The sequence below is a fragment of the Hyaena hyaena genome, unplaced genomic scaffold, assembly GCF_003009895.1.
Source record: "Hyaena hyaena isolate Hyena2069 unplaced genomic scaffold, ASM300989v1 scaffold_270, whole genome shotgun sequence".
NCBI classification, from domain to species: Eukaryota; Metazoa; Chordata; class Mammalia; order Carnivora; family Hyaenidae; genus Hyaena; species Hyaena hyaena.
In genome coordinates this window covers 1,275,446-1,297,755 of record NW_024080901.1, presented here as the reverse complement: position 1 = coordinate 1,297,755, position 22,310 = coordinate 1,275,446, and the positions used below count along the sequence as shown (strand labels likewise).

Genomic DNA, 22,310 nt, shown 5'->3' with positions numbered 1-22,310 from the left:
CAGACATATTTAAAATCCATTCTCAATCCACTACCTACTCTCTGAAACCTAATGGAGTCATTCCATGGGGTGTCAGCATCTGAGTTCTTCCCCTGGGCTCTCCCTGTTTGCCCCTTAGTCAGACAGATGGTCTAAGGTTCCCTCTACAGTAGCACAATATCTCCATTGTGAATGGATCATTTCTGGGGCCCCAGATAAAAGAGATACTGACTCCATAATCCTCAGTATTTCTGACTAGATCTCCATCCCTTTGCCTAACAGCAGGTGATCAGACAGAATGGTAGAGAAGCCCAGGTTAACTGGTGGCTGATAATATTTGATACCATCAGGAATTAACAAATGGTACTTTTGTGTGTTCTGATAGATTTCTGTAATCTTATACAAGAGAGTTCCTTTATTGGAATATCTCCCAACTATAAAATATTCTCCCCCAAGAACTCTCCTATCTTTCTACATTGTGATTTTCATAATATATTATAGAATGTGTCAAACGTTTCTAAAATATCATCATCATCGTCATCAATGTAGAAAGAGCAACTCTTCCCCTTTTTTGATCCTTTCTACTTTATCATGAAGTAGGACTCTCCTTCTTTTTGAGAGTAGAAGGAAGTAGGACTCTCCTTTCTGGAAGAGCAACTTCTGCCTGTTTCTTCGTACTTGCCCCGACTCCCCTAAGAAAGGAGGGGTGAGTTATTTGAAACTTGTATTTGGGATAGAGAACTAGGCATAAGCATTCAGCCTTTTTATTTCTTATTTTTTTACTCTGCCTGCCATAAAATGGTACATTATGTTTTGAAGGCCCCAAATCTCCTTTGAGTGGTTTCTCCAAAGTCTAGGAGAGAAAGTAATAGAAAGCCCAGTGGTGTTTGTTCATTGGTCTATTCAGACCAATAAGATTACAAGCTTGAACTCATCTTTCCAACTCCTGCAGTTATCCCTCAATGCCTTCAAGGAACTCCAGAGGAGAAGATGGGGACATTATTAATTGGATAGCTAAGCTATTTAGAAAGATACACATTGTAAGGGCATCTGGAGAAAAACAGCGTATTTTGATATTAAGTGTTCTGAGGCAGCCTAGGTAGGAGGTAGGCCTTAGCTTTAATATGTTCTGCCCATGTGGGCCTTTGAGATTGGTTGCTCTCAGCAGCTACAATCCTGGGGTTAGCTCACTAGAGTAGTTTCTGGGGTCTCAGTGGGCAATGTTCCCCTAACCTACAACTAGCACAGCTTGACCTTGGCACTGATTACATAATCATGAAGATAGTCTTTCTCTCTCTCTCTCTCTCTCTCTCTCTCTCTCTTTTAACATTTTAATTTATTATTGAGAGACAAAGAAAGAAAAAGCATGAACGTGGGAGGGGCAGATGCAGAATCTGAAGGAGGCTCCAGGCTCTGAGCTTTCAGCACAGAGCCCAATGTGGGGCTCAAACTCATGAACCGCAAGATCATGACCTGAGCCTAAGTCGGAGGCTTAACCGACTGAGCCACCCAGGCACCCCAGTCTTTTTGTCTCTTAATGTATTGAAAGGATACCAAGACACTGGAGTATATGCTGATTTTCACACAGAACTGCAGACCCAGACTTTAAACTGTGAAGGTAGCAAATTCCTCTTTAGGAATTTATATTTGAGGATCTAGCTTTCAATTTTAAATTCCAGGTGTAAGAACCAACATAGGTAGTAAGAGATCAGGTGTACAAGACCCTGTGTCTTGTTATTTTGTTTGGGATTACATAGAGCTCCAAGGAGATAACTGAGGTGGCCTAACCTCTTGGGTATATGTGGCTTGTCTAGAAGTTTGGAAGACCACCTCTCATAACTATGACTCTGTAGATTCGTTAATCATGTACACTGTGTGTGTCCATAACTTTTGGTTTTCAGGATTCAAACTGTGGCTCAACCACAGAAGAATGTTTACTTTTATTAATGAACAGTGAAAGTGAAATGGGAGCCTACTACTTTAGAAATATAGCTCCCACTTGGACAGGTGGAAGGAAAATTAAATGAGATCATCATAGCACCAAAGGCCAAAATTTACTAGGGAGAGTATACCTGGAAGTCTTATTCCACTAAATCAAGTTGATGGAGAAGAACTCTGAGGACTTGAGATGGAGAGAAATTTCAGCATGTTTTAGACATAAGAATCACAGTTCAGGAAGTGATTTTAGCTCTGTTATCTGCAGATAATACTAACCAGAGACGTATTGAGGAATTTAGGAAGAGAGAAATCTACTAAAGAGGAAACATAAAGTCTTAAGGTCAAACTGGACTTACACAAAAGAGAAATGGATAAGTGCTCTTAAAGATAGGGCTATAAAGAAGGGAGATATTTTAGTCATTATTGGATAAGAATGAGTGACCAGAGGAGGTAGACATAGGAGAGCAGAGAGAAACAGAGCAATGTGATTCTCCCCATAGAAAAGGTACTGGGATCCAGGAAATGTTTAAGAAGCATTCTATGAATTGCAGATAGTTCTTCATGAGATCAATTGGGAGCCATTCTCTTGAAGGCTGACACAGCTATTCAAAGTAGATACATAAAATATAGGCAGACTTAAGAATTAAATTCTGAGAAGATCAAGGTAGAACATTTTAAGCATTATTTGGTGAGTTTCAAGGTGTCCACTAATATAGATGGGCCCTGAGCGAACACGATCAAGAAACATAGAGATGTAGAGTTTGGAGGAAAGATGAGACAAATAAAGGGGGATTCAGGCAGGACAGTAGCATACACAGTCCAAACTTGGAATGTAGTCAGATGAGGAAAGACTCATCCTTCAGTGAGGATCATCCAAATCAAGGACATAAATGTAGCTAAGATTTGTCTTATCTTCTTGGCAGGCTCATAACGCCTTTATTTTACATCTAGTACATAATACAGAAGGTAATATTAGGAAAACTAATGTTTGGGTCAGAAAGCATAGGGAAAAAGAAGCAAACAAATAAGAACCACTATAAGATCCATAAAATAGTGAGAAAAAGAAGGGATTACTTGAAAAAACTAATCAAAATGGTAAAAAACAAAAACAAAGTTGGTAGAGTATCTGACTCTTCATTTTGGCTCAGGTCATGATCTTACAGTTTGTGATTTGAGCCCCATGTCAGGTTCTGCGCCGACAGCATTAAGCCTGCTTGTGATTCTCTCTCTCCTTTCCCTCTCTGCCCTTCCCTCACTCCTTCTCTAAATAAATAAATAAATAAACAAACATTTAAAAAACAAAGACAAAACAAAACCTCACTTGAGTCTTCTTACTGAAGAAAAAAAGAAAATGATTAAAGAGGTTTTAAACATGCAAGTGGAAAAGTAGAGAACCTAAAAGAAGACCCAGGCAGAGAAGGTCATCACTGCAAATCCCTAAACCTTTTGAAAAAGACAGGTATGTTTTAAATGCCTCTCACTGAAGGCAAGGATAGTGCATGCAGATTCTTTCACCCAACCTTGGGTTCACTGTTTCTATTATTATTAACTTTTGATGGTAACAGGCTCTGTCTGATGTGGACAACTGCCCCAGACTGACCAGAATCCTGTTGTAATTAATGATTTTCTCTACCTACCTTCCTTCCCTAAGATATCCCTTAAGTCTCTACTTTGGTCTTTCTGAGAGTAACATAGGCCTGCATTATGCTGAGTCATTTTCCTTGAGATAAACTGACCATGGAACTGAAGGATTTTCTTGTATTTTTAAAATTTATGAGTGTGAGGTTGGTATTATGATAATTGCATGTGTCCTAATAATTCTTTGGACTCTTCGATAAAAGGGGAAGTAGGGGGACTTTAGGGTATGTTAATTAAACTTTGAAAATGCATAAGATTAAGACCTCTCAGGCTAAGCAGAATAAGAATTTGGGAAGGAAACTGAAACCTTGATTTCTTTGGAATTTGGCCTAAGAATTATGAACTTTGATATCCTGGGCTTTAATTCACAAAGAAGCTCAAGGGGATTTAATATTTGCTGCTTAATTTCTCCCCAGATATGTGGCAAATGAGAGGGATCCACCACATGGGGTTCCTTGCTTAACCTCTGGTGAGTTCCATTGGATAAGCTAGCTGGGCCTAATTTGGTACGGAAATAAAAATGAGCAGTGGGTTTTTGGCTCAAGGTGCAGGATAGCTTCTAAGAAGAAAAGCTAGACTATCTGCTCATACTCCTAGAAGGCTAATGGGACAGTGATTGTACTGGGATCCTTGCCTCATGAAGTTGGAAGAAGGACTTCTGCTCCTGGGGAATGACAACTTGGTTGTTAAGTCCAAATGGTTAAGAGACCCAAAATGTGTAGATGCTACAAGATAAATCTTTTCTCATTCTAGCTTTCTATTTTTCCTGTAAAGCAGGACTTCACCATTTTGTCAACATTGGAAAAAGTAGCTTCTGTCTTCCTCTCTATCTCCTTACTCACTCTTCTCCAAGGGAGGAATAACTCTTCAGGTTGTTTCTATTGTCAGGGGAGAAAGAGCCAAAAAGCATGCCCAACTAAATTCTTAAAGGACCATCCACAGGGTGGGTATGTTCTCTGCAACTCTGACCATAAGATGGGAACATTTGGGTTAGGCCTGCTTTCTGAAGGTAGGTCAGAAATTCCTCTCTTTGTGTATTTTCCATAGAACTCAGTGGATTAGAAGCAGTGAATTTGGGTAAGTGTATGTGATTTGTATGTGACTATCTCTGCTTTGATGTGCGATCTGAAGCTCTAACTTGAGAGAAAAGAATTAGAAAACCTAAATGATATAATTTATCCAAACTGACTTCTCCAATCCAGGTGGTTATCATAATAATAATATTTAATGAATATTTTGACTTAATTATGTGTTTATTCCTCAAACACCTCCAAGGTGTGAGCAAATATGCTCAAATCCCAGCAAATGTTAATGGCTAGTATTTGTTGAGTACCTGGTATATACCAGACACTGTGTTAAAAGTTTTATAGGCATTGCTTCACGTAATCCACACAACAATTCTATGAGATACGCACTCTTGTTGATACCACCTGACAGATAATGAAATAATCTTAGAGAGCTGAAGTGACCCACCCAAAGCCATATGCAGCTAGTAACCATGGCTCTCACACATGAAAGTGGATTCAGCCAGTTGACTGCTTCCCATCATAAATCATCTCTTAACATTTTAGGCAAAGATGAAAAAAGAACTCCATCTTATCCTTGTTGCAGAAATTAAGTAATTATGGGACCATCAATCTGTTGTGAATATTGTCTAAAGCAGATCGCATCTGAGACCTGTCAAACTGAGCTGCTACAAATCCTTGATGTAAGATAAAAGTTAAATTGTAATCAATTGCTTTAGACTTTTAATTTCTGTGTTCTTTTTTCATTTATGATGTAATTTCACAACTATGATTTTTTTACATGAATTCTGAAGAGTTAATGTGGCTAGATCTAGCCTCCATTTCCCTAATTCAGCCTCAAACTTCTACTACAATGTGGGAATACTGTTAACATGTAGTATTGTGGGACATTAACAATAGTAAATAGTTCCTAACACAATCTTAATGTAGCCCTCTTAGGTTTCCTTTCATATTAAAGAATTACCCTAAGCATTTTGCCTAGGTGGCTCAGTTGGTTAAGCATCCAATTTCAGCTCGGATCAAGATCTCATGGTCTGTGAGTTTGAGTCCTGCGTCAGGCTCTGTGCTAACAGCTCAGAGCTTGGAGCCTTGTTTCAGATTCTGTGTCTCCCTGTCTTGCTACCCCTCCCCTGCTCACACTCTGTCTTTCTCTCTCTCTCTCTCTCTCTCAAAAATAAATAAAGATTAAAAATTCTTTTAATAAAAAAAAGAATTACTCTAAGCATTCCATTGGGATTTTGCCTCAACCATTGTATGCCTCAATTCACATGAGACCATTTTAATTATGACAGTCTATAAGCTACTAAGACATAGTACCTTTATAAATATCAATAATTAAATATTCATCAACATAATATCAAGAATCAATTTAATTTTCTTTTACCAATTTGATAATGATCCTCACAACTCTATGCCAAAACTGATAAGCACTTCAAATTTTTACACACATCACCTCTTAAAGCAATGAAAGAATAACAGACGGCAAGAGCCTATAACTAGCATAATCACATGAGAAATATATTTTAGGCTTTAGGTATATTTAAGGAAATGCTTCCAAAATTCTTATCATTAAAATGTATCCACTATAATTCACGAATTATGTAATTACACTTTACTTCAATATTAGTGTGTCATAAAAATTTCACCTTTGAAAGAAAATGTTAGAGTTTGTAAAATGGAAGAATGTGAAGCTACCACTCTGCGGTATGGTTCTATAGGGGGACTTGTTGATGTTGTATTTTTACCTCTGAAATCGGTTTCTCATAGACATCTTCTCCTATAGATTTCTCCTGGGCTAGGATGGCGTCTCGGTGCAGGACTCGGAGCACTTTCTCTGGCTCTGCAGACCCGTAATGAGCCTCCAGAACCTCAGGCTTGGTTTTCTCTGTCTTCAGCATATGGATCACATCTTCCCTGGCCTGTGGTAGAGTGCAGCAAGGTCAGACAGTCGACAACATAAATCACATGCCAGACTCACAAAATCAACACAAAGCTTATTGAACACATCCCCATCTCTTCAGGGCTATTGGCAAATTCACTGGGTATTTTTGTTCTTTTTTTTTTTTTTTTATCAAAAGCAGATTGGCAAGCAGATAGTCTGCTTCAGGTTGCTAGGAAGCAGGCAAGCAGAAAAAGGGTTTGTGCTAATATTAACTACATAAAAATTGCTTTATCTAAGTAGAAAAGATTCTGAGTGCTTTTGAATCAAGAGTACTTGGGATACTAATGCCATTGCAGTGCACATGAGGTCAAGGACAATTTGAAATTTATTAGTTTTCTATGTATGCTCTCAATGAAGAATTCAAACCTGGTTTGAAATAGCACCCTGATCTCCCCATTCTACTTATAACTCTGTGGGTAATTAACAAAAACAGCCTTTATTAGTGATGTCCTGTTACCCACAAAGTGATTCATTTTGCATAGAAACACATAGTTCGGAACTCACTTGGTGCTGGGCTGGTCTTTCACTCTAATGTATTCACCACCAAAGGTGAAATTTAACTCCTCTAACATCCAGACAGCCAATCACATGAGTCAGATTGGTAGGGTCAAGGTTGTTCTTTGGTTTCTCAACAAAATGTCAGCACTTTGTTAAGCTCTTGATAAAACCACATGATTATAGGTTTTATATCATATTGACTATGGAACTCATCACATAATGCAATCTGGATGTATTTTCTACTGGTTAGTAGCGATGAATTTTCTAGTTATAATGGAGCTAACATTTGCTAAATGGACTCTCATCTGGTCATATACTTGTTTTTCCAGTAATGGCGATGGGTATGAAGTATCCTGACTACATGACAACTTCTACCAGAGAACAAACTAGTTGGCAAGAGTTTCAGCCTGTGGCAATAGAATAGAGTTTTCCTCTGTGTTAAACTAACTATGGGTTTGAAATTACAAACCTGGCTCATTATCATAGTATTCTAAACAGAGGAGCTAACTAGTTAGCCCTGGGACAGGACCATTATGAAGTTTGTCTTTCTTGAGGTTTCTCACTTTTATTGCCTTTTCGTCGTCTCCAAATTAATCTAATTCCAGATGGCTAAAGACTAATTTATTACAGAAACGTCAATAGACTGGAATTTGCAGATTTTCCCCAAGTTGTCTCTGCCACATTTACATGTGCTCATTTCAAGACAAAAATGGAAAATATTAATTTTGAAGAAACTAGTAGTTCAGAATTCACAAGAAAGTTAAAGTTAGAAAATAATTTAATGGAAAGGCAATGTGTTTTCATTCTGAGTGAAAGGACATAAACCTAGATGCAGTATCAGGCTGTCCTGTACAGCATCTCTATGCAGTTTAGAAAAAGGTGCCCACTCCCTCCAGGACATATAGCCCTGAGTCAGTGTGCAGCTTACCTAGCAAGGAAAGAGAGTGCTGTTATGTCGACCTCTGTCTATGCCTTCTGCCAGGTACCCTTATAGAAGGCATAACTCCATATCTGTAAATGGTGACCCTGGACTGAAGGAGCCCAAAGACTGTCATTGGTTATTGGTTTTCAGGCAGATAATGTAAATAAGGAGTTTTTAGAAATGTAAATAGGTAGCTATTTCAGTTTAAAAGTTGAAGCTATGTGGTTTAGAAATATGTAAATATTGTTAATATCTGTCTTCTGGAACAAATCATAATTCTCTTAAAAGAAAACAGTTTCTTTTGTTCCAGCCGGTATGAAACACCTTTTTCTTCTCTCCATAAAAATGTACTTATGCTTGAATTGTATTAATTGTGATATGCTACATATACCACACATTTCATTCTTAGTTTAATTACCCTAGGCACTAATTACCAAAGAAAAAGAGGCTATGGTAGTATAACACTGTGAATTATATATTTAAAACCACTCCATTCATCATGAACTTACTAAAAGCTTTTTAATTTCTATAATAATAATCCGGGAAGGAATACAAGCAAGTGTTACCTTTAAATTACTGCTATTTAAAGTAATTTAATTTAGTAAATCAATCATTATTATTGGAGTGTCTGTTTAATCAATGGGTTAATGAAATATCTATGTAATCACAATAAATTTTTTAACTACTTTAAATTTATGATTCAATCTATGTAAATAAGATCCTACATTTTGGGGATAAAACCACTTTCTATCTCCATTTTGAGAAACTTCTTAATTTTTGTATAAAAGAATGAAAAAATTTAAGAAAGCTCCTGTCCTTGACCATTACAGTTTTCACATAGAAATTTTATCAGAAGAAAGTAGTTAAATTCTTAGGGTGCTGCAGTGATGCCAACCAGACCACCGTATTCAAAATATATGTAAAAGGACTCAGAGGGAAAAATACTTTGAAGAGGATTCTAGAAAAAAAGAAAAGGGGGAAAGAAGAGGAAGACACTAAATAAAATTGTTCAATTTATTTAGTCCTGATGATGAAGAAGAAGAAATATGAGATTAGGGTATAAAAACAGACACAGAGGGGACACATTCTTCTATTCCATCCTACATGTTCCTCTCTGTGCTAAGGGAGGTATATGGAAGTCAAGAACAAAGATGTCCCTGCAGAACTGAAACTGTACTAGACTGAGCAAGAAGATGTCTGACTGGCTGCATAAGGAGCTGATTAAAAACATGTCAGGGCAGCAGAAAGCTACTCTGTAAAGCACATGGCCCACAGGTAAGTGTGTGATCCATTTTATAAAGTCAACAGAGGGTATCTGGGTTTTGCTAGGAGTTCAGGGTAAAGGGGGATGGGGCGGGCACAGAATAAGACACAGGACAGGTGGAGCCACAACAGGTGACATAATTCAAAAAAAGGATTATATCCAATCATTCATTCAATAAATATTTGTGCACATTTACTTTGGGCAATGCATTGTGTTCAGTAGTTAGAGATATAATCACCAGAGATTAAAGTCTGGAAGGATATGAACAAATAATTGAAAGTATTGACATGATAAGCCTTAGAATGGAGGGGATACAGGGGGCTAAAATTTCATCTAAAAATACACTTAACTTGAATATAAGCTAAGGAAAAGCCTTCATAGAGGAAGTGAGGAAATTTTATCTTCTGATAAAATTTCTATGTGAAAACAGTAATGGTTATGGACAGGAGCTTTCTCACATTTTGAATTTCATTCTTTTATACAAAAATTAAGAAGTTTCTCAAAATGGATATAGAAAGTGGTTTTACCCACATTCCCAAAAGCAAGGGAATCAGGAGCAAAAATAAACGATTGGGACCTCATCAAGATTAAAAGCTTCTGCACGGTAAAGGAAACAACCCACAAAACTAATAGGCAACCAACAGAATGGGAAAAGATAGTCGCAAATGACATATCAGATAAAGGGTTAATATCCAAAATCTGTAAGGAACTCACCAAACTCCACACCCGAAAAACAAACAACCCAGTGAAGAAATGGGCAGAAGATATGAACAGACACTTCTCCAAAGAGGACATCCAGATGGCCAACAGACACATGAAACGATGCTCAGCGTCCCTCCTCATCAGGGAAATACAATCAAAACGACACTGGGATACCACCTCATGCCAGTCAGAGTGGCTAAAATGAGCAAATCAGAGGACTCTAGATGCTGGCGAGGATGTGGAGAAACGGGCACCCTCCTACACTGTTGGTGGGAATGTAAACTGGTACAGCCCCTCTGGAAAACAGTGTGGAGGTTCCTCAGGAAACTAACAATAGAACTCCCCTATGACCCAGCAATAGCACTGCTAGGAATTTACCCAAGGGATACAGAAATGCTGAGGCATAGGAGCACATGTACCCCAATGTTCATAGCAGCACTCTCCACAATAGCTAAAACATGGAAAGAGCCTAAGTGTCCATCAACAGATGAATGGATCAAGAAGATGTGGTTTATCTATACCATGGAATACTACATGGCAATGAGAAACAATGAAATCTGGCCATGTGTAGCAACATGGATGGACCTTGAGGGTGTTATGCTGAGCGAAATAAGTCAGGCAGAGAAGGACAAATATCATATGTTTGCACGTATAGGAGGATTAGGAGGAACTTGACGGAGGAACAAGGGGGAGAAGAAGGGCGGAAATGGTGGGGGAAAGGGAGAGAGGCAAACCATGAGAGACTCTTGAATGCTGACAAAAACTGAGGACTGGTGGATGTGGGGGGGAGGGGGGAGGGGCATGGAGGAAGGCACTTGTGGGGATGAGCACTGGGTGTTATGTGGAAACTAATTTGACAGTAAACTATTTGTAAAAAAATAAAAATAAAAAATAAAAAAATAAAATGTGATACAGATTCAAAAAAAGAAAATTCTCTGTAAAACCCATAGCTAAAATCATACTCAATGGTAAAAAACTGAAAGCTTTTCTTCTATAATCAGAACAAGACAAGGATATACACTTTCACTTCTTTTATTCATCATAGTACTGGAAGTCTTAGCCACAGCAATCAGACAAGAAAAAGAAATAAAACACATTTAAATTTGGTAAGGAAGAAGTAAAACTTTCACTATTTGTAGATAACATGATACCATAGATAGAAAACCCCAAAGACTTCACCAAAAAGCTACTAGAATGGATAAATGAATTCATTAAGGTCACAGGATACTAAATCAATATAGATGGCCCAAAAACAGACACAAAGACCAATAGAATAGAATAGAGAACTCAGAATTGGACCCACAAATGTATGGCCAAGTAGTCTTTGACAAAGAGGGAAAGAGTATCCAATGGAAAAAAGACAGCCTCTTTAACAGATGGTCCTGGGAGAACTGGACAGCAACATGCAGAAGAATGAAACTAGATCACTTTCTCACACCATACACAAAAATAAACTCAAAATTGATAAAGGACCTGAATGTGAGACAGGAAACCATCAAAACCCTAGAGGAGAAAGCAGGAAACAACCAACCTCCTTGACCTCAACCACAGCAATTTCTTACTTGACACATCCCCAAAGGCAAGGGAATCAAGTGCAAAAATGAACTATTGAGACCTCATCAAGATATAAAGCTTCTGCATGGCAAGGGAAACAATCAATAAAACTAACAGGCAACAGACGGAATGGGAAAAGATAGTTGCAAATGACATATCAGATAAAGGGCTAGTATCCAAAATTTATAAGAAACTCACCAAACTCCACACCCGAAAAACTAATAATCCAGTGAAGAGATGGGCAGAAGACACGGACAGACACTTCTCCAAAGAGGACATCCAGATGGCCAACAAACACATGAAACGATGCTCAGCGTCCCTCCTCATCAGGGAAATACAATCAAAACGACACTGGGATACCACCTCATGCCAGTCAGAGTGGCTAAAATGAACAAATCAGGAGACTCTAGATGCTGGCAAGGATGTGGAGAAACAGGCACTCTCCTACACTTTTGGTGGGAATGTAAACTAGTGCAGCCCCTCTGGAAAACAGTGTGGAGGTTCCTCACAAAATTAACAATAAAACTCCCCTATGACCCAGAAATAGCACTGCTAGGAATTTACCCAAGGGGTACAGGAGTGCTGATGCATAGGGGCACATGTACCCCAGTATTCATAGCAGCACTCTCAACAATAGCCAAATCATGGAAAGAGCCTAGGTGTCCATCAACTGACAAATGGATCAAGAAGGTATGGTTTATCTATACAATGAAATACTACATGGCAATGAGAAAGAATGAAATCTGGCCATGTGTAGCAATGTGGATGGACCTTGAGGGTGTTATGCTGAGCAAAATAAGTCAGGCAGAGAAGGACAGATACCATATGTTTTCACGTATAGGTAGATTAGGTGAAACTTAACAGAGGACCATGGGGGAGGAGAAGGGGAAAAATAGTTGGGGAGAGGGAGAGTGGCAAACTATGAGAGACTCTGGAATGCTGAGAAAAAACTGAGGGCTGATGGGGGTGGGGGGCAGGGGAAGGGGATGATGGGCATGGAGGAGAGAACTTGTTGGGATGAGCACTGGGTGTTATACGGAAACCAACTTGACAATAAACTATGAAGGAAAAAAAAATATATATATATAAGAAAAAATAAATCAGTATAGAGAAATTTGTTACATTTCTACATCCTAATAATGAAGTAGCAGAAAGGGAAATTAAAAAACAATCTCATTTATAATTGTCCCAAAAATAATAAAAAGACTAAGGAATAAACTTAACCAAGTTTATTGGTTCTTAACCAAGAAAGACTTGTACTCTGAAAACTATAAAATAGCGATGAAAGAAACTGAAAATGACCCAAACAAATTGAAAGATAGTCCTTGCTCATGGACAGGAAGAACAAATGTTGTTAAAATATCCACACTATCCAAAGCAGTCTACAGATTTAATGCAATCCCCATCAAAATACCAACAGTATTTTTTACAGAACTAGAACAAATAATTTTAAAATTTGTATGGGACTACAAAAGACCCAGAATATCTAAAGCAATCTTGAAAAAGAGGAGCAAAACTGAAAGTATCACAATCCCAGATTTCAAGATGGACTACAAAACTGTAGTAATCAAAACATCATTTTACTGGCACAAAAATGGAAATACAGATCAATGGAACACAGTAGAGAATCCAGAAATAAACTCACACTTATATTGCCAATTAATCTATGACAAAGAAGGCAAGAATATACAATGAGGAAAAGACAGTATTTTTAAAACTTGGTGTTGGGAAAACTGGACAGCTACATGCAAAAATGAGAATAGACCACTTTCTTATACTACACACAAAAATAAACCCAAAATGGATTAAAGATCTAAACATGAAACTTAAAGCCATAAAAATCCTAGAAGATGGCACAGGCAGGAATTTCTCTGACATCGCCATATCAGCATCTTTCTAGATACGTCTACTGAGTCAAGGGAAACAAAAGCAAATATAAACTATTGGGACTTCATCAAAATTAAAAGCTTCTGCACTGTGAAGGAAACAATCAATAAAACTAAAAGACAACTTACTGGGAAAAGATATTTGCAAATTGTATATCCAATAAAGGCTAGTATCCAAAATATACAAAGAACTGATACAACTCAACACCCCCAAAACCAAACAATCCAATTAAAAAATAGGCAGAAGACATGTACAGACATTTCCCCAAACAAAACATCCAGATGGCCAATAGATACATGAAACATCACTCATCATCAGGGAAATACAAATCAAAATCGCAATGAGATATCACCTCACACCAGTCAGAATGGCACACACACACACACATACATATACATACGTATGTGTATACACATACACACACATACGTATGTGTATACACATACACACACACATTGGAATATTATTCAACCATAAAAAGAATGAAATCTTGACATTTGCAACCATATGGATGGATCTAGAGAGTATAATGCTAAGTGAAATAAGTCAAAGACAAATACCATATGATTTCACTCACATGTGGAATTTAATAAGTTAAACAAATGAACAAAGGGAAAAAGAGATAAAGCAAAACAGATTATTAAGTATAGAGAACTGATGGCTACCAGATGGGAGGTGAGTGGTGGGATGGATAAAATAGGTGAAGGGGATTAAGAGTACACTTATTTTGATAAGCACTGAGTAATGTATAGAATGATTGAATCACTGTATTGTACACTTGAAATTAATATAACACTGTACATCAGTTATACTGGAATAAAATAAAATATCTCTAGAAGTGATTTTATTTTTTTAATGTTTATTTATTTTTGAGAGAGAGTGTGTGAGCAGGGGAGGAGCAGAGAGAGACGCGGACAGAGGATCTGAAGGGGGCTCTGTGCTGACAGCACTAAGCCCAATGTGGGTCATGAACTCATGAATGGTGAGATTACAACTTGAGCCAAAGTCAGAAGCTCAACCTACTGAGCCACCCAGGCACCCCTCTCTGCAGGTGATTTTAAAGCTTTTTTCATTTTTCAGAGACAGAGTGTGAATACGGCAGGGGCAGAGAAGGAGGGAGACCCAGAATCCGAAGCAGGCTCCAGGCTCTGAGCTGTCAGCACAGAGCCCAGTGCAGGGCTCGAACTCACAGACCACGAGATCATGACCCGAGCCAAAGTTGGAAGCCCAACCAACTGAGCCACCCAGGCGCCCCCCTCTGCAGGTGATTTTAAAGCACAGCTGCACTTAGAAACCACTGCTTTAGGACAGATAGGCCTATGCAGCACTAAAACCACTTAACATATCTGCTGTGTTAGCTCAGTCCTCTAGGCAGGGTCATCTAATTCCTAGCAACTTGCTTGCCCCAGAGGTTTCTCATGTTCTTGCTATGTTATTAGTTCCACTGATCCTTCACCAAAAAAATCATCATTACTTCAAACCAGCAGCTTAAACCAGAGAGTCCCTGGAAACTATTGGCAGTGTTTGCCAGTTCTGGACAAATGAGGGTAATCACTGTCCCAGTCTGCCAGGTACTCAGAGGTGTAGGGCCCCACAAAGCTAGACTTTAGAAAATCAGGACAGTCCTAGGAAAATGGGGATGCGCTGGTCATCCTAGGGCAAATTCAAGGTGGACAGGAGACTGGATATTCCAAAATGTCCCTGCAACTAAGCATCAGCAGTCAGTGGGGACTTACTACACTCAGGAACTGAATTTCAGTGATGGTGTTTCCAAACCTTAGCTTTCTTTAAAGGCAAGTGCTATTATTGATGATTATGCCTGGTGACAATTTCAACCATTTTTTAAACTTGTGGGATGTTTCAATCTTGGGAAAAACCCATAATGAGTGGGAAAAAAACGCTTGGTTCTTATGCGTATGTGACACATCTTTTCCCACACTTCTAAAATGGGTATGTATATGATTCTGGGAGGGCAGAGTAAAATCGAGCTAAACAAAGGATATCCTCCTGAACCTCTAAAATTACTTGAAGACTTGGGGTGAGTGGGAAGTAGGTTAAAACTTTCTCAAAAATTAATACAATTTTAATATTCACTTTAATGTTTAGGACTTAGAAAATATTTGCTTGAGATGGACAACTTGGGGCAAATTCTTAGACCACCATGGTCCCCAGCATGGTGGTCCACCCACTTAGGTTGAGAAGGAGCATATCAAGGTGGAGAGTTTCAGAAGCCTGCCCCTACATATGGATACTGCACACCTTGAACAAGACATTCCCTGCCAAGAGCTGCTGAGCTTAAATGGAGGATGCATTTTGAGTAAAGTATAAATCTATTTCTATTTCTATGCTTATGGAAGAATACCAGTCAATGCTCCTAAACACTCTTGCTTCTTTGTATTATTTAGTTAACTACCTAAATATGATCCTATTGCCTCAGTAAGCCAAGTAACCCTAGAAAAGATGATCCTGAAAGACCAATGCATGCCCATTCTTTAATGCTTTCCTGTTTTTGGAACTCAGTTCAATGTTCTGTATCTATTTAAATAGTTGACTACCTATTTCTTTCTAAGGCTGTGAGCTGCTTTGAGGACAAAAACGTATCTTCAGTGTCTACTAAGAGTGCCTGCTCACGTGATAAGAAGTCAGTAAATATTTGTTCAAGTAAGTAAAATTAAATGATGTGAAGTCAAAGAGGCATAAACTGGCGCTGAAAATCTCAGAACAACCTTAACTACTTAGCCTTGTTTAAAAGATCTAAACAATTACATTTTGTGAACTCTTTCATCTGACATTTTTGTCTACAATTTAGGAGTCACTTTGTTCTTCGTAAGTTTATTGCAAAGGAAAATATGTAAACGAATAAGGAACAACAGTACATTCTACCAGAATGTTGCAACAGGAAATGGATTATCTTTAAATCTCATGCAAATTGAATTATACTATTTTCTCTCATTAGGTAAATATGAATGTTATAAATATAGTGGGAGAAAAAAAGCTATCTAGTTTATGATGATATTAGCTATTACTATTGAAATTAAATCCATTTTCTCTCCTGAATTTTAGAAAGCAAAATGAACATGATTAGTAACATAACATACAAGGGGAAGATTCAAACATGGTGAGTTTAAAGGGCCATTGGGACTAAAATTGTAACTTTTGGTTTCTTTGGAGAAATTTCTTTCCATAAATATATGGTCAGTAGTGCCTAAAAGTCTCTATACTCATGTTTATGAAAGATTACTCCTTTCTAGCACTTTAGACTAAATATCAGCCAAAAGAAATATTTCATTAAAAATGTTAAAAACAGATGCTATTTTCATGTTAAAACTTGCTGTTAATATCAACATAATAGCTTGAACTTTTTGAAGGAAAATACCTCAAAATCTAAATGATGCTTTTTCAGAAAAAAAAAAAGCATCCTAATATACAGTGGGGATTTCAAAGGACCCCAAAGAACCAAAACAATCTTAAAAGATAACAATGCTGGGGCGCCTGGGTGGCTTAGTCGGTTAAGCGTCCGACTTTCGCTTGGGTCATGATCTCGCGGTTCGTGGGTTGGAGCCCCGCGTCGGGCTCTGTGCTGACTGCCAGCTCAGAGCCTGGAGGCTGTTTCAGAGTCTGTGACTCCCTCTCTCTCTGACCCTCCCCTGCCCACGCTGTCTCTCTCTCTCTCTCTCTCTCTCCTAGAAATAAATAAAATATTAAAAAAAAAAAGAGAGAGAGAGAACAATGTCGGGGGTTTCAGACTTTCTGCTTTCAAATTAACTAGAAAGCTACAGTAATCAAACAGTGTAGTACTGGCATAAATATAGACATCTACACCAGTGGAATAGAATAGAGAACACAAAAATAAATTCTCACATGTATGGGCAAATGATCTTCAGTAAGAATGCCAATACCACGTTCATAGCAGCACTCTCCACAATAGCTAAAACATGGAAAGAGCCTAAGTGTCCATCAACAGATGAATGGATCAAGAAGATGTGGTTTATCTATACCATGGAATACTCCATGGCAATGAGAAACAATGAAATCTGGCCATGTGTAGCGACATGGATGGACCTTGAGGGTGTTATGCTGAGCGAAATAAGTCAGGCAGAGAAGGACAAATATCATATGTTTGCACGTATAGGAGGATTAGGAGGAACTTGACGGAGGAACAAGGGGGAGAAGAAGGGGGGAAATGGTGGGGGAAAGGGAGAGAGGCAAACCATGAGAGACTCTTGAATGCTGACAAAAACCGAGGACTGGTGGATGTGGGGGGGAGGGGGGATGGGCATGGAGGAGGACACTTGTGGGGATGAGCACTGAGTGTTATGTGGAAACTAATTTGACAATAAACTATTTGAAAAAAAAAAAAAAGAATGCCAATACCACTCAGTGGGGGAAAGGACAGTTTTTTTTTAACAAATGATGATGGGAAAACTAAATATTCACATGCAAAAGAATGAAGTCAGATCATTATCTTATACTATATGCAAAAATCAACCCCAAATGATCAAAGATATAAATGGAAGAGCTGGAACTTTTGGAAGAAAATATAGGGGAAAAACTTCATGATATTGGATTTCACAATCATTACTTATATGTGACACCAAAAGCATGGCAACAGAAGAAAAACTAGATCAATTGAACTACATCAAAATTTAAAATTTCGGTATCAAAGAACACAACCAACAGAGTGAAAAGCAACTCAGAATGGGAGAAAGTATTTGCAAATCATATATCTGATTATCTGTTAAGAGATTAACATCCAGAATATGCAAAGAATGCTTACAACTCAAGGACAAAAAAAACCCCTAATAGCCTGATTAATAAATGGACAAAGGACTTAAATAGATATCTCTCTAAGTATGATATACAAATGGCTTCCAAGCACATGAAAAAGTTCTCAGTTGTTACTAGTCATTAGGGAAATGCAAATCAAAACCAGTCAGAGACCACTTCATACCCATTAGTATGACTATCATAAAAAAAAAAAACAAATAGGAAATAACTAATATTGGCAAGAATGTGGAAAAAAATTTAAACTATTGTGCACTACTGATGAAAATGTAAAATATTTTAGTCAATATAGAAAACAGTATAGTGGTTCCTCAAAAAATTAACAGTAAATTATCACATGACCCAGCAATTCCATTTCTGGGTACATAACCAAAAGAATTGAAAGCAGGGACACTCATGTTCATAGAAGCATTATTGGCAATAGCCAGAAGGTAGAAACAACTCATGTATCCATTGACAGATGAAAGGGTAAACAAAATGTGATGTATATACATAATGCAATATTATTTGACCTTTAAAACAAAGGAAATCCTGACACATGTTACAATATGGAAGAAACTTGAGGATATTATACAAAGTGAAATAAGCCAGTCACAAAAGGACAAATACCATATGATTCCACTTATATGAATAGTCAAATTCTATGATTCGACTTATGTGAATAGTCAAATTCATAGGGACAGAAAGTACAGAGTTTCGAGGGCAGAGAGGAAAGGAAGACATAGACTTGTTGTTTAATGGGTACAGAGTTTCAAGGATGCCTGGGTGGCTCAATTGGTTAAAGGTCCAACTATGGCTCAGGTCATGACCTCTTGGTTTGTGGGCTTGAGACCCATGTCAGGCTCTGTGCTGACAGCTCAGAGACTGGAGCCTGTTTCACATTCTGTGTCTCCTTCTCTCTCTCTCTTCCCCTCCCCATTTATGGTCTGTCTTTCTCTGTCTCTCAAAAATAGAAACAAATGTAAAAAAAATTTTTTTTAATGGGTACAGAGTTTCAGGTTTGGAAGATGAAAAAAGTTCTGGAGATGGATGGTGATGGTGCACAACAAAGTGAATACATTTAACGCCAAAGAATTGTACACTTTTAAGTGGTTAAAATGATATATTTTACATTATGTATATTTTACTACATTTTTTAAAAAGTTAAGAGTACCTTGCTTGCCACCAAAATAATTAAAATAAGAAACCTTTATTTAGAGATTACCACTTTAGGAAAAAAAGGTAAAATTCCATGCAATAAATTATAAAAATTCAGTCATATTTTCCTTATGATTAGTTAGCTGAATATCAGAGTTATCCATGGATTTAAATACATTTTCACTACTTATGTGGTTTTCTTCTATTTTCTTTTTACACACATTGGGATATTAATAGTACGACAGCTGCTGTGTCCTGGATTAGAAATTAGATAAGGTCACAGGTTCCCCCATGCAGTGCTGTGATGCTACAGTGTATAATTTCTTAAATTCCAAAACACTACAAGCTTTTTGTTCTGTGCTAATAAAGACTTCAGCAAAGCCTTTAAACTGCCCACCCCTATATGTAATCAGGTCTAGCAGATAGGGTCTAGCTTTCTGTGAACAAGTTGAAAAGCTGAATTACTTAAAATATGAAAGAAGCATTTGCTAACACACAATTAGATGATTATTTTCTCACTGTGGTTGTTTTCTCTGGCTCCATAAATTTAATCCCCTCAACAAAAACCAGCTAGATGAGACCCAGGGCAGATAAAGGATCTACAATAGACCTGGTACCAGACATCTCTGTAGAGACATCTGTGGTACAGTTTTGCTTATTAAGTTACATTTTCTTCACTTCTTTACTTTTTTATGATTATCTCCTTTTTAGATTTTCTCTAAAAGTTATTTTTTGAGCATGAGCAAAATCTTGCAACATAATCCTGTCTGGAGGACTAACTGGCAGGGTGGCCTTGCCATAGGGCTATTTGCATGAGGAACTGAGGCTCTTCCTGGGAAAGAACTCATCCCAAGGGAGGAAGGGCACCATTTTGGTTGAAGGACAATAAAGCAGGGTCAGAGGGGAAGGGTGAGTCTGAGTGCAACATAGTGTCTGTCACTCAGACTCCCCTCCAGCCCACCCCCCTCAACCCATGCCTGAGTCTCAGGGTGAGGGATTGCCATAAAAGACCTAAATAAAACTAAGAGGAATTGGTAAATTAGAATTCAAGACACTGTGCTTCAGTAGTAAAGTGGGGGCGGGGGGTGGAGGCAGTAAAGAGTAGCCCTTTATTTATCTTGTATCATGCTCTCAGTGTATATACTATCCTGAGCAGCCTCCAAGTAGTCATCAGCTGACATAAACAGAAGAGAAAAAGTAATGTGGGCTGTGCTTTCAGCAGGCACTTACAGGAGCAGCCATTATTACCCCAGTGGGTTAGAGTAGAAACAAGGGCAAAATGGCAAATGCCAAATGGTAGCCCAGAGTAGTGTGCAGAACATGTGTGTGTCATCGTCGGAGGACTGCTAGCATATAATGGGAGGAACCCAAGGGGGCCTAGCATTCCCACAGAGCAGGTGGGGGTAGAAGCCAGAGAGGGAGAAGATAGCTTAGTTTCTTTGATCTTATTTTTATCCTGTGACTGGTGAGGGCTGGGAGATAGAAGCAAGACTTTTTTTCAAAAGAGAAAATATTTCAGTCAAACAAGATAAGACTACATCATTGAGTTCATTTAGATTTGGTATGTTTATATATATATATATTCATTTCAGCCTCTGATTTTAATAAATGAATTTGATGTTTATCACACACATTTGACCAACTTAGAACAACTAGAGTTTAAATTTTAAAGAAAAATACAAGAAAATCTCAGCCATTATCTACAGGGAATGTCACACTGGATATTTACTTTTGTAAATAATCAAGATGTTAGTACTCTATTTTTTTATTAAAAATTTTTTATAGTTTATTTATTTTTGAGACAGAGACAGAGCATGAGTGGGGGAGGGGCAGAGAGAGAGGGAGGCACAGAATCCGAAACAGGCTCCAGGCTCTGAGCTGCCAGCACAGAACCCGAGGCAGGGCTGGAACCCACGAACCGCGAGATCATGACTTGAGCCGAAGTCAAAGGCTTAACTGACTAAGCCACCCAGGCGCCCCAAGAGTTAGTACTTTAAACATTAGATTTTTTCATTTTAAGGACTTGGAAATAGGAGCGTCCTCAAATGAAATATAAAGTCTTTCTCCTCTTGAAAGGAATATAATGTATGTAAGTTACTGTCTTTTCAAGAACTTGGGGTGGTCATTTGGAGTATCAATTGTTCTGGTGCACTGAAGATGTATATTGTTATGCAGTTCTTCAACACACTTGTTTTTTTATCTTTAAACAAGTTCTTGATGTAAACTTAGCGCTAGTTTTATGCTTATTTTTTATTACAACTGAAGACAAGCAATGTAGTTGAAAGAGCATGCACTCGGGAATCTCGAGATAGAAATATGCATTATCACTACTACTGCTAGTGTGACTTTAAATAAGTGAGTTAGCTTCTCTAAACTCAATTTCTTCTCCCGTAAAATGGCCATAGCAGTAGCTACCTCACAGATATTACAGGAACTAATGTGTAAAGATCCTTGGCAAATGTTAATTGCCCTGCCTTTGGGAGCCAAACAGGTCAATTGGGGCTCTGCAGCGTACTATAGGATGTGATCATTGGCCAGTTAGCCCTGAGCTTCAGTTTTCCCATCTGTATGAGGATGAAATCTATGTGAAGTGCCTAACAGTGCCTGGAATTCTGTAGGTGCCCAATAAAAGGCAATTTTCTCTTTTCTTATAAAGGTGAATTGGCTGATGTGGGACAGCTGCATCTGGTGAGTAACATAACCGAAAGACTTTCTGCAAACTAACTCAGTAACTAACTTAGTCAAAGACTAAGGCACTTTTTCTTGTCCCTGTTCCTCTCAATATTTTGTGGCTGTACAAACCACTCATAACAATATCTGTGATTCCTATGCCACAAACCTAACAGGTAACCAGCAATCCCGTGTTGGCCTGCCTTGTGCTTTTGAGCCTCCTGCTGTGTTTGTTGATGTAATTTGAAGGAACAGCTTTCTCTCTAATTCAAGAATTTGGACTGCACTGTTTACTCTAGAGTCTGTAGTTCCTTTATCACCATGTCAAAAAATCATATTACAGCAGAAATGACTTACCATTTTTTTCTT

General features: G+C 38.1%; 1 protein-coding gene across 1 annotated transcript in view; it reads right to left on the bottom strand.

The window, feature by feature from the left end:
• Positions 1-22,310, bottom strand: part of FILIP1 (filamin A interacting protein 1) — a 176,053-nt gene that overhangs the window by 48,136 nt on the left and 105,607 nt on the right. Inside the window, 1 exon segment of the mRNA XM_039245785.1 lies at positions 6,326-6,499. Coding sequence (XP_039101716.1) covers positions 6,326-6,499 — 174 coding nt within the window.